Source organism: Macrotis lagotis, chromosome 3 (genome assembly GCF_037893015.1).
Source record: "Macrotis lagotis isolate mMagLag1 chromosome 3, bilby.v1.9.chrom.fasta, whole genome shotgun sequence".
Classification (NCBI taxonomy): domain Eukaryota; kingdom Metazoa; phylum Chordata; class Mammalia; order Peramelemorphia; family Peramelidae; genus Macrotis; species Macrotis lagotis.
Genome location: NC_133660.1, coordinates 34,778,790 through 34,791,643, shown reverse-complemented (window position 1 = coordinate 34,791,643; position 12,854 = coordinate 34,778,790). Strand labels below are relative to the sequence as shown.

General features: G+C 37.4%; 1 protein-coding gene across 6 annotated transcripts in view; it reads left to right on the top strand.

Annotated features, from left to right (window-relative positions):
- The window catches only part of ANKRD17 (ankyrin repeat domain 17), a 129,391-nt gene that overhangs the window by 75,056 nt on the left and 41,481 nt on the right, over nt 1–12,854 (top strand). For 4 of the 6 annotated variants that reach the window (XM_074228440.1, XM_074228442.1, XM_074228438.1 and 1 more), the window contains 3 exons: nt 48–196; nt 7,918–8,029; nt 8,154–8,299. In XM_074228440.1, the coding sequence (XP_074084541.1) occupies nt 48–196; nt 7,918–8,029; nt 8,154–8,299 (407 nt within the window). The remainder of the gene's footprint in view (nt 1–47; nt 197–7,917; nt 8,030–8,153; nt 8,300–12,854) is intronic. The other 2 variants (XM_074228443.1, XM_074228439.1) reach the window with 1 other exon arrangement.

Below are 12,854 nucleotides of genomic sequence, written 5' to 3'. Positions count from 1 at the left end.
ATGTAATGATGTTTACCATTGCTAAATGATGTTATTTTGTTCAACAGCAGTGAGTGGAAGAGCATCTGCAGTGTCCAACACTCCAACCCACAGTATCTCAGCTTCTATTTCCCAACCTCAGACGCCAACTCCAAGCCCAATCATCTCTCCTTCAGCCATGCTGCCTATCTACCCTGCCATTGATATTGATGCCCAGGTGAGGCACCCCTAATCATAGAGGAAGTTGAATCAGTTAAATAATGTTAAAATAGGAACTGTCATTGTTAACATGTTTTCATAGATCATAGACAATACTGTATCTAGTCCTATAAAGTAATATATATATTTCATAAAAACCTATGTTAAAAACTGATAATACTACTACTTCAGCAATATCACATTGTTTTATTATATTCTTGTGTATTAGAAGTTCTCAAAAACATTGATCAAAAAGCTACATAGTCAGGTGAGAAAGAAACTGTAAGTCCATCATTTTTAATCAACATAAATTTCAGAACATATTTTATGGTATGAGCTGTACTAGGTAATGTGGGATAAAAATGAAATTGTCCCTGGCCTCAAACAGCTTACCTAAATCAGCAATTTTCTACCTAAGGAATATTTAAGCAAAACTTGAAGAACTGAAGCTGTTCTAAGAGATAGACAGGAAATGAGGGGCTATTTCTAGCATGGATATCTAGTTCCATCTGTGGAGTTGGGGGTAGTATATAATGTATGAGGAACATCAAGGTTAGTTGAGCCAGACCATTGTGATAATAAGGTTGAATGTGTGGATTGAAGTCAAGTGGAGATGCTCGAGGCAAGAGATAATTAGGGAACACATTTGTTTTTGGAGAGTAATTGATTTAGAACTAAACTCATTTTTGCTATTGTTTGGTGTATGGATTTGAGAGAGGAGAAACTTGTCAGGGAGAACTGTTAGGAACTTGTGGCAAAGCCTATTTGAAAGATGAAATCCTAAATCAGAGCAGTGTCCAAATGAGTATAGAGAAAAGTAGGATGCAAGCAATATTTGGGGGTAGAGGAAAGGATTGAATGAGAGGTCAGACATACAACCTCTATGGAGGTTGAAGGATGGCTTGTGTAGACAGAAATAAGAAAGTTTAACAGGGGGGTGGCTGGGGAGGAAAGAAATAATGCCTTTACTTTTGGGTTTGTTAAGTTTGAGATTCCTGCAGAACATCCATTTGGAAATATCTGGGGCTGAATACATGGAGATTTGAGAATCTTAGGCATAAACATGATGATTAAAGTCTTGGGAGCTGCTATGGTTATAAGCCAGGAGAGAAAAGAGGATCCTCAGGTCAAAGCCTTGGGGAATATCTACAGATGAGCATTAAAATTAAAAGAGTAGTGTTAAGTATACTAAAGTATTACTCCGAAGAAGACAGTTTGAAGATTCACTTTCTATACGAGAAAATATATTTTTTATAGATAAACTTCATTGACTTGTTAAAATATGTGAAGAGAGGAATATAATTGCCTAGCTGTGTGACCTTGGACAAGTCACTTAACTATTGCCTTAAATAAAAAAAGAAAAAAGAAATGTTGGTTCTAAATTTTAAGTTTATTAGAAGATAAGGAAAAGTAGAATAACTAATAATAAGGGAATGCTTTGCCATGGATAAGATAACTATACCACTAGGAGAGTACTTTGTCATGAGATAAGGGAGCATTTTTGATGAAGTAAGAAATTGAAGGTTATGTTTTTTTTCCATCCTTTGTTCTGTTCCTTCATTTTATATCAGTTCACAGAGATTTTCCAGTTGTTCTGATGTTGATCATTATATTCATATAGTGTAACTTGTGTGACTATTCTCTTGGAGAATCCCATAGTTTCCCCTTCTTGGCCACTACAAAAAGAGCTGCTAGGAATAATTTTGTGCCTGGGTCTTTTCTCTCTTTTCAATCTTTTTGAGGAGAAGTTAGTTAAAGTTACCCTTTGCTAAGTCAGAGCGTATGCATAGTTTAGTAACTTTTGGAGCATAGTTCTAAAATGTTTTCTATGATGACCAAAACAGTCCACAGCATTAATAGTATTGCAGCAGCATAGTTACAGTTCTTTCAGCATTTGTCATTTTCTCTTTCTCATTTTTGACAACCTGATGGCTATGAAGCCATCTCAAAGTGACTTTAATTTGCATTTCTCTAATTGTTAGTGATTTTATATGGTGATCTATAACTTAGATATCTTCCTTTGAAAATTCTCTGTTCACGTTGACGTTTATTAATTGTGGAACATCTTAGTTTGATAAATTTGTAGTTTGAAAATGAGACTTTGTTATCAGAGAACTCAATGTAAAGTTTTTTCTGCCAGTGACCAGTTTCCCTTCTAATTTTAATTATATTTGTCCAAAAACTTAAGTTTTTTTATCATCAAAATTATTTGTTTTATCTTGTGCCTCTTCAGCTAATTGTTTAATCTATCACTTCTTCTATCCATAGATCTGAATGGTAATTTCTTCTTTGTTCTTCTAATGTGTTTAGGATAGGACCTTTAATATCTAGGTCATATATCCATTTGGAGCCTATGGTGTAAGATATTGGTCCAAATCTAAGACAACTCTCTACTTTTTCCAGAAGATTTTGTCAAAAAGTGAGCGTTTGCCTCAGTACCTGCCCTAACACACCATGATACTTCACATCTCAGCCAGGACATTTTCAAAGGACTAGGGTCCTTCCCTCTGCCTTCCTACCTCCTGGCTTACTCTTCCCCTCTGCCTCCTACCTTTCCTGGCTTCTTTCAAGTCTTTATCCTTCTCTCTTGTCATTTTCTCTAATTTATCCTATCTGTGTCTTACTTATATAGCCCATTGGTGTGTTTCCCTCATTAGATTGTGAGGTGTTTTTTTTTTTTTCAAGGCAATGGGGTTAAGTGGCTTGCCCAAGGCCACACAGCTAGGTAATTATTAAGTGTCTGAGGCTGGATTTGAACTCAGGTATTCCTGACTCCAAGGCCAGTGCTCTATCCACTGCTCCACCTAGCCACCCTTGATTATTTTATTTGTTTCTGTATGTTGTGTATTTTTTAGCCACGACCAAACACTTTAACAGTTACTGCTTTCTGATATGCAGATGGTGTTCTGGTTCTGATTTACTTTCCTTCTTCCCCACTTACCACTTTTTTCATTTTCTCTCAATAGGATATGGGCTTAAGTTGCCCCCCCCCCCCCTTTTTCTTTTGTATTATTGACTGCTTTGGCAGACTCTTGAACTCTTTTATCTGGCATTTTGGGATAATATCCAGTTTTCCTTTAGTGAACCATACAAGGAAGAATTGATATTGCTCTCACCACTCTGTTTGCTCTGATTGAACCATATTTCTTACTCCATAAATATGTTGCCTAGAAATCTAGATTTTGATTTTAATTTCTATGGAGTTAAGAAGCCCTGATAAACAAATACCACCTCTGATCATCACTTCATTGCTATGTTACCCTGGGCAAGTCACTTTAACTGTCTCAGGTCGCTCCCCTGTGAAAAGGGGAGTTAGCCTTGAAGAGTTGTTGTGGGAAGCCAATGAGCTTTTAAAGTCTTTAGCACCATATCTGATATATGATAGGCACTTTAGAAATATTTTATTTTCTTATTTTACCAATATAATTTTACTCGTGTTAACTAAGCATGGCATAGGCTTTCTTTCCTCATGGAAGAATAATGGATACTCACTGTCTATATTCATTATTGTGTAATATTTAGAAATTAGTCTATCCTCCAATTCATCTTTACAGTCTACCTATGAATACTGATAATTTCTAATAAGCTGTAATGAGTAAATAAGAATGAGAGGTCTTGTCATGGAATCTGACAAAGGAGAACTTTTCCAGCTGCTCTTTCCTCAAAAGTTTACAGATGAGATGATCTTGAACAATAGAATCACAGAATTTTTTTTGGAAGAAGAAAGATAAGATATACTCATTCATTACTATAGATCAATCTAATAGTGGCCCTTCACTGCTTGTAGACCTCCCCCTGCTTCATGACCACTCTGTGGTGCCCTCTGGGCCATGCAGTCACTTGGTAATGGTTTCATTTGGTCCTAAGTTGTGACCAAGATAGTGATATGCATGGGGAAACATTTCTCTGAAGTGCCTCCTGATTTGTTTGTACTTTGGAACTTTGCTACAGTTCTGTGTCAATCCCCTGCTCTAGTTCCATTTTCAGCTGTTCTGCAAGTCATCACTTGGGTTTGAGTCTTGCCTCTGGCACTCAACTTTGCCCATCAGATCTTGACCTCATTGTATAGTCTTCCGAGGTCCCTTTTCAGTTACAGTGTGTGTCCCTGTGAAACCTGTATTACTTCGTGGCTCTATTTCCTTTCTACAAAGAATAATGGGGTACTTTTTTAGATGCTGTGCTAAAAACTAGGTGAGCATATTCACAGCAGGTCCCTGATTTGCTAGGTTACTAACCTTTTCATGAAAGGTAATAAATAAGCTTGCTTGGATTTTATGATCAGTTTTGATGAAACCCGCATGTTCTTTGTAATGAACACTTGGTTTTCCAATTCTTCATAATCAACTCTGAATTGATCAATTATTGAATTTTCTTGGGAATTGAAAGTTTCAAATTCAAGTTCATTTGCTAATTTAGAGATGATTGTCTTTTATTCCTTTTTTTTAAATTTTACTTTTAGTTTTCCAATTACGTGCAATGATAGTTTTTCAACATTTTATGTTTATGTTTATGAGTTTCACATTTTTCTTCCCCTCTCCCCATGGTGGCGAACAATCTGATAAACATGTACATGTTTAACATAATTCCATGTTGTGAAAGAGGAATTCAAACTAAGGGGAAAGAAAAAACCTTGAGAAGGAAAGGAAAAACAAAGGAAGTTTTTTTAAAGGTTTTTGTAAGGCAGTGGGGTTAAGTGATTTGCCCAAGGCCAAACAGCTAGGTGTCTGAGGCTGGATTTGAACTCAGGTCCTCCTGACTCCAGGGCTGGGGCTCTATCCACTGAGACACCTAGTGTCCCCAACAATGGAAGTTTTTTAAAAAAATGTATTTATTTACTTTGTATTCTGACTCCCCAGTTTTGAGGGCATTGTCTGTAGCAGATCTCTCAGGATTGTCCTTAGTCAGTGGCCTGCAGAGAGGAGTTGCATCCATCATAGCTGATCATCTTACAATGATGCTGTTGATATGCACAATGTTATTCTGGTTCTGCTCCCTTCATTTAGTATCAGTTTATGTTCTGTTTTTGAAAATTATACATTTCCTCCTTCTCAGTTCTATAGCCCCTCACCAGACTCTGTGCTACTTCTGACAGTGACTTAGCCAGACCTGCCAGCTCTGCATCCAAGAAGAGCTCACATGGGCCAGATGACTTGAATTTGTACAGATAAGTTGATAGCATAAATGGCCTGCTCTGTGCCCAGAAATTGTGCGGAGCATGGGGTGTACAGCTGTTGTCCTCAGAAAACTAATAGAAATGAGCAAGAGAGCGTCTGTCCTTGAGGATCTTCTCTGGGGAGAGAGGAAGATGAACTCACTTGATGGGCAAGGGGGAGAAGGAAAAGTGTCATGTGTATGGCGTAAGTGGGGGTGAATGCTCTAATCACTCAGGTGGAGGAGACCCAGGAAGGGAGTTTCAGGCTGTGGTGGAGACCAGATGGAGCCATGATTGGATTGTATCTCTGGCCAATGGAGACATCTGGAGAATAGGTCTTGTAGCCATTGCTGTTCTTTCCTCTCATTTTCCTTAAATTGAGCAGCTCTGTTGTTAATCATTTTCACATTTGCCCCAAGTAGCAATTGTATCTATTCTTTAAATCTCTTTTATCTTTATATAATTTTTTTTTAACAAAAAACCCTCTGTTTCTTCTGAGCTTTGGCACTCCTTTCATTTTCTTCCATAGGGTCTTTAATTCAGTCTATTCTCTGCTGGTCATTCTATTATCTACACAAAGTTGATTTGGCACATAAGAGTAGCAAGGTTGCATCCTGAGCTTATACAGGATGTCCCAAAAGTCTTGGTGTAGACTTAAAGTTGTAGTAGTTTCTCATTGTCTATAAATGACTCATTTTTTTCATCTCTTTAGAAATTTCCTTGAAACTGTTTGAAATTTGGGTTTCCCAAATCTAAGGCACATGGCAGACTGTTGATGGTTCCTATCCTACCACCAGAAACACAAGGAGGAGGTGATTTTCTCCTCCTAACCTAGAACCATCTATTTTGCATTATCTCCTTATTGTTTCCTCTCTCTCTCTCTCTCTCTCTCTCTCTCTCTCTCTCTCTCTCTCTCTCTCTTTTTTGGCAAGGCAAATGGGGTTAAGTGGCTTGCCCAAGGCCACATAACTAGGTAATTTTTAAGTGTCTGAGGTCAGATTTGAACTCAGGTACTCCTGACTCCAGGGCTGGTGCTCTATCCACTGTGCCACCTAGCCGCCCTCCTCTCTATATTTTTTGAAGCATAAAATTGCAACTGATACAAGACAGAAAATTATTGCTCTACTGTTGGAAGAGACAGTATTGACCTTGCCATTATTCTGTCATGTTTCTGTGCCAGGCTTGTCCACCCCCCCACCCCCCCCATTTTGTTCAAGCCTTGATGTATTTTTTTCAGTATACTCGGGGTGTTCCTGCATTTCTTCTCTTTGTTTTGGAGGACACTTGAAATCCTCATGCTGTAGAACTGTTCTCATTGTGCATGAATACGCATACCTGCACACTTGCTGCTTCCTTGGCTCTGGAGTGAGATCATCTTGAGTGTTCCAGAATTTTATTGAACTAAAATGAGTCCTTGCACTTGTTCTAAGGCCATGATGATATTTCTGTGGTTTCTTTTCTCTTTTGAGTTCCTTAATTCTCTGCTCTTATGTGCATTGGTGGATTGGCATCTAATGTCCACAGCTACTTAAGTTCCACCCATCTATTGCTGTGATTTACTCTCATTTCTCATTCAAACGTTTTTGTCTTTCTGTAAATTATTATTCTACTTGCTTTTTACATTTATTGCTATTTGGGCTTGAGGGGGTTGGCTGTTTTTGATTATTTTGATTACCGTTCTGTTTAGCAGTAACTGAAATGAAAACTGCCTTTGCTTTCAAATAGCTTTACTTGTACTAAATGAGGGATTTGCATAGATCTATGCTGCTGCAATAGGTTTGTTCAATATATGCGCATGTGATGATGAGTAGAAGCCAAAAGTTAGCAGTGTTATGTACAAAAGTCCTTTAATAGATTGTATTTATTGAGAATTCCCCTCAACTCCATCTTTCCTTCACCCACCTTATATCATTTTAGACTTTTTAGTGAACATAGTATTTTTGGCATATTCATATATATATATATATATATATATATATATATATATATATATATACACTTAATTTTTAGTAGCAATCTTTTTTTGCATCAACTTTGCTTCAATAGTTATTTATGAAATTTTTTTTTTTGCAAGGCAAACGGGGTTAAGTGGCTTGCCCAAGGCCACATAGCTAGGTAATTATTAAGTGTCTGAGACCAGATTTGAACCGAGGTACTCCTGACTCCAGGGCCAGTGCTTTATCCACTACGCCACCTAGCCGCCCCTTATTTATGAAATTTCACAAATGCCACTACAGTTTTGACCATTTAAATAAATCCTATAAATTTTTATTTAATATTGATAGGAAGTAGCGAGTTTCATGGGGAGAAAGTTGTGGAGTAAAAGCAGAAGACTTAAATTCAAATCCTGGGTGGAGTGGGGGGGGTGATCTTGAGTTTCTTTCAGTTTCCTCATGGGTAAAATTGGGGGTTTGGCCCTTTCTTATTCCAAGCCTATGATCCTAATCCAAGACCGGAGAATACGAAAGAATGAGTACCCCATATGTATGTTTTTAATTTAATAACAACTAAAAAAGCCCAAAAGCCTAAAAGTTTTTTTCAACCAATGTGAACCAATAAAAATTTAAAAAAAAAATTTTCTTAAACAGACTGAGAGCAATCATGATACGGCACTTACACTAGCCTGTGCTGGTGGACACGAGGAGCTGGTCCAGACACTGCTTGAGAGAGGAGCTAGTATTGAACATCGGGACAAAAAAGGTAAAGGACCGACAGTTTTTATGATTGGCAAGTTGTGTTTAACAAAGGAAGAATCTTATGCCTAGGAATAGCAAATACAGGTTTTGATTCTGCCCAGATTGTTCTGACAGTGAATGTTTTTCAGGTTTTACTCCGCTCATCTTAGCTGCTACAGCTGGACATGTTGGTGTTGTTGAAATTTTGCTGGACAATGGTGCGGATATTGAAGCCCAGTCTGAGAGAACTAAGGACACACCACTGTCATTGGCTTGTTCTGGTGGAAGACAAGAGGTAGTTCTTCATTCTCCTGAATTTTTTTCTTTTGCAATTAAGTTTTTTTCTGTTTCTGTGAGTTCTCTTTCACTTAGCCTCTTCAAGCTTTTAGGATATTTGGAGTAAGCCCTGAGTAAAGTTAGACTAAAAGAATTAAGAAAATGAATTTTCCCATATATAATATTCTCAATATTTAACCTCTTGATTGGTGTAAGCACTAGTTTACAAAGTTTTTCAAGCTTTGTTCCCAGAAGCATAACAATATCTCATGTTTCTGTAGTGCTTTAAGATTTACAAAGAAATTTCTTTTCCATAACAATTTTTACAAATAATACAAAAATTATATCCACATTTTGCAGATGAGAAAAGTGAAGTTCTTGAATTATTCAAGGGACTCCTACCTAGGTTATCTGAAGATCTAACATACTAAATACAAATATAAATACATTAGAGAATTAGGGAAGGCTTACTATTGGAGCTGTAAAATGAGCTGAACTTCGAAACAAGTTCAGGATTAGAAAAATGAAGGTGAAGAGGATGGGGTGCACTGCAGTTATGGAGGGCTAACTGTACAAAAGCACCTGAATTGGAGGAGCACAAAGGCCATATTGGCCTGGGAGCCTATTTTTACCACTAATCCAGATTCTTGGTAGCTGTCTCACCCAGCCAGCCACCACACCATAGCCATGTAGTCTTAGAAGTGAAAAAGTATCTTTCCTTAGGTCTTATAAAATGAATGAATGATGATTCCCAATTGTTGAGCAGTTCCAGATTAACAGATAATTTCTCTTAGAATGTGGAACTCGATACTGGTTCCACTATGTGAATTACAACACCAGATACATAAGCTGTGGAGAAGGACCCTTGTTTCTGCATCCTAAGATGACCTTTTTTGATGGCATTGATTCACATTGAAGCAATTGACCCTAGAATCTTGAGGATCTAGATTCAGATTCCACCTTTGACATTGATCCTGTGAAATTCCTATTGAAATAAATTGCTAGAATTTATCCCCTGGATAATTCACTATAACCAGATGCAACATTGGATGAAGATTGACTATAAATGGACTTAGTCATTTCAGCAGCACAATAATCAAAGACAATTCTGAAAGACTTGTGATAGAAAATACCTTCCATATCCAGAGAGAAACATGGAGTTTAAATGCAGACCCGAAGCTTCAATTTTTAAAAGTTGTCTTATCTATTATGTTTTTTTCTCTAATGTATGGTTTGTTTGATTTGATTCGATTCTTTCACAACATGATTAATATATATCTGTGTTTAGCATGGTTATACATGTATAGCCTATATTATGCATATATACCTTTCTGGCAAGGGGAAGTAGAAGGGAGGGAGGGGAAATAGAAAAATCAAAACTGAAACTGCAAAAAATGATTAAAAATGAACATTGCATGTAGTTGGAAAAAAAATTTTTTTTAGAGTGATAAGCAATATCTAAAACCATCTGCAACCATTATATGCAATGGAGATAAGCTAGAAGTATTCCCAGTAAGGTCGGGGATGAAACAAGCCTGCCTATTATCACCACTGTTCAGTATTGTACTAGAAATGTTAGCTTTAGCTGTAAGAGAAGAAGTTAAAGGAATTAGAATAGGCAGTGAAGAAACAACTATCACTCTTTGCAGATCACATAATGGTAGACTTGGAGAAATCTAGAACAGAATCAACTAAAAAGCTACCAACAAAGTTTCAGGAATAAAATGAACCCTCATAAAATCATGAGCATTTGTATATGTTATCAGCAAATGATAGAATTAGAAATTCTATTCAGAATAACTGTAGACACTATAAAATATTTGGAAGTCTACCTGCCAAGACAAACCTAGGAAATGTATGGCTACAGTTACAAAAACACGTTTTTATACAAATACAGCCAGAACTACTTATTTTGTCGTATCTAAACTACCAAAATTTATTATATAAGTAACTGTAAAAATCTACTGTTTGATAAACCAAAAGACATCAGCTTCTGGAATAAAAATTCATTATTTGACAGAAAGTGGTAGAAAATAGTATGGCAGAAACTCGGCATAGACCATCATTTCACACTCTATATCAAGAACAGTTGAGAATGGGTACTTGATTTAGATATAAAGGGGTGATGCCTTTAGAATTTTAGAATACCTTTAGAATACCAAAAGGTCGTTTACCGGTCAAATCTGTGGAGAGAAGAATTTATAACCAAAGAATAAATAGGGAAATTAGGAAATGCAAAATTTAAAAAGGTTTTGCACAAACAAAATCAATGCAACCAAGGTTAGTAGGAAAGTAGAAAGCTGGGAAACAATTTTTATAGCCAGTGGTTCTGATAAAAGCCTCATTTCTGAAATATATAGAGAACTATGTCATATTTATAAGAATACAAGTCATTCGTTCCCCAGTTGATAATGGTCAGAATATGAATAGACCATTTTCAGATGAAGAAAGTAAAGTTTTTTATAGTTGGGCATAAATTGTTAGACATAACATAACTGGGTGAACTTTTCATTTTGTCCTTTTTATGGTTCGTCTGCCTGCTGTTTCTGAGATCCAGTTGGTAGTTATCCATTTCTTTTGTTGATATTGATCTTAAATGATCAGAACTTGTTTGATTTGATAGACTGGGTAGTGTTGATGGAGATTACAGTGGCATTCAGGACTAAGAGAGGGAACAATGGAAGAGTAAAGATCAAAGGAAGCTCCCACAATAAAACTGTTGTCACTAGAGAAGACAGCTTAAGCACTGGGACAGAAAGAGGGAACAGTAAGAAGTGGAGTTAACAAGAATTTTTAAGAGTTTACTTTGTGTCCTAACAAACTCATGATTTCATAGAGGGTGAAATCATGCAAACAACCAACCACGTTATTTAAAAATGTGAATAGGAGAATTCAGAGATCATCTGATAGGGAAGGCACTGACTTAAGGGGAACCCAGAAAGGCCATTTGGAAGTTGTGAGAAGATGGAAGTGGAACCTTCCAGGCCTGGAATAGAGCCTTTGAAAATGTCCAGAATCAGGCAAAGCAGTTTGGTGAGGAGCAGCAAGGAGGCCGATGTTATCATGTAATGCATTTTGTGGAATCAGGAGTAAAGTAGACTGGAAACCTTGAATCAGCTTATGAAAGGCTTTTAAGTCTAAAAAGGAGTTTATATTCGATCTTGGAGGTAAATCTTAGTATGAATTAAAAAAGAGGAGGGTGACATGCATCATTTATTGGTAAATGAAGGCTGGATGGAGTAGAGAGACTTGAGGCAGGGAGCCCAATGGGCTGTAGCATTAGCCTAGGAGTGAGCTGATGAGGGCCTGTCCAAGTTGGTAGTGGTGTCTACCTGACTTAGCTGCAGTGATTGATTAGGTAGAAGGGTAATCAGGAGAATGCAGTGACCTGAAAAGCTAGAGAGAATAGAGAATCAGAGGAAGGATTGTTAGTATCTGAAGCTGCAGAGTGGTCAAAAAGGCTAAGTATTGAGGAAGGACCATTAGATTTGGCAATGAAGAGATGATGTATAACTTTGGAAGAGAGCATTATCAGTTGGATGGAGAAGTTTAAAACCAAGGTACAAAGAATTGAGAAGAAAATGAGAGGAAAGGAAGTCTAGGCATCTTGTAGATAGTCTTTTTCAGGGAGTTTGTCTACAAAGTTGGGGGGGTAGATTTCAATCTCCTAAGGACTTTTTTTAAAGTTTTTTCAAGGCAATGGGGTTAAGTGACTTGCCCAAGGCCATACAGCTAGGCAATTATTAAGTGTCTGAGGCCAGATTTGAACTCAGGTACTCCCGACTCCAGGGCCAGTGCTCTATCCACTGAGAAACCCAGCCACCCCTCCTAGGGGCCTTTTGAGGATGGGGCAACATGAGCACTTTTGGAGGAAGCAAGAAAGCATTCATTAAACAGAGCAATTGACAATGAGATAATTCAGGTGATACTTGGAGAAATCTAGTAAAGAAGACAGGAAAGGATTACTATGTAATATGTTTGTCTAATACCTATTCAGCATATTTCTAATTTTTACTTGTCCATTTTTTCCACTATTCCAGGAATTTTTGTTGGGTTGGGGTTCAATTAGCATTTTTCTTTTTGAGGATTTTTTGGTAGCTGTTTTCACATTATTATCTTCTGAGCTCATGTCTCTGCCACTAAAACAGATTTTTGTGATCATTCTTTTTGTTGTTTGCTCATTTTTCTAGCTGATTGCTTGATGTATTAAAGTTGAACTCTGCCCACCTGGTAGGGTTGAGACACCGTGCCAGGTTTTAGGGTTTTTTGTGCCTGTGTTTTCTGAGCTCGTTGTGGGCATCTCTGTTTTTGGTGCTTTCAAGGTGGTTTGATCCTAAGAGAGGTATGTGATCATTGCTCTCCTTCACTGAGCTCTGGCCCTTACTCCAGATAGGAACCCGCTTCCCTGCCAGTCACATATGCTGGCAATCCCTCATGAATGATCGATCACATGCACTCCTTTTTACCATGGAGCCAGGACCCAGAACTATATATTGGATAGTAGAATTGCCAGTCAGTGTCATCTACACCCAGTGCCAGCAAAGGTTCTCTAATCTCTTTCTGGCAAGTTTTAC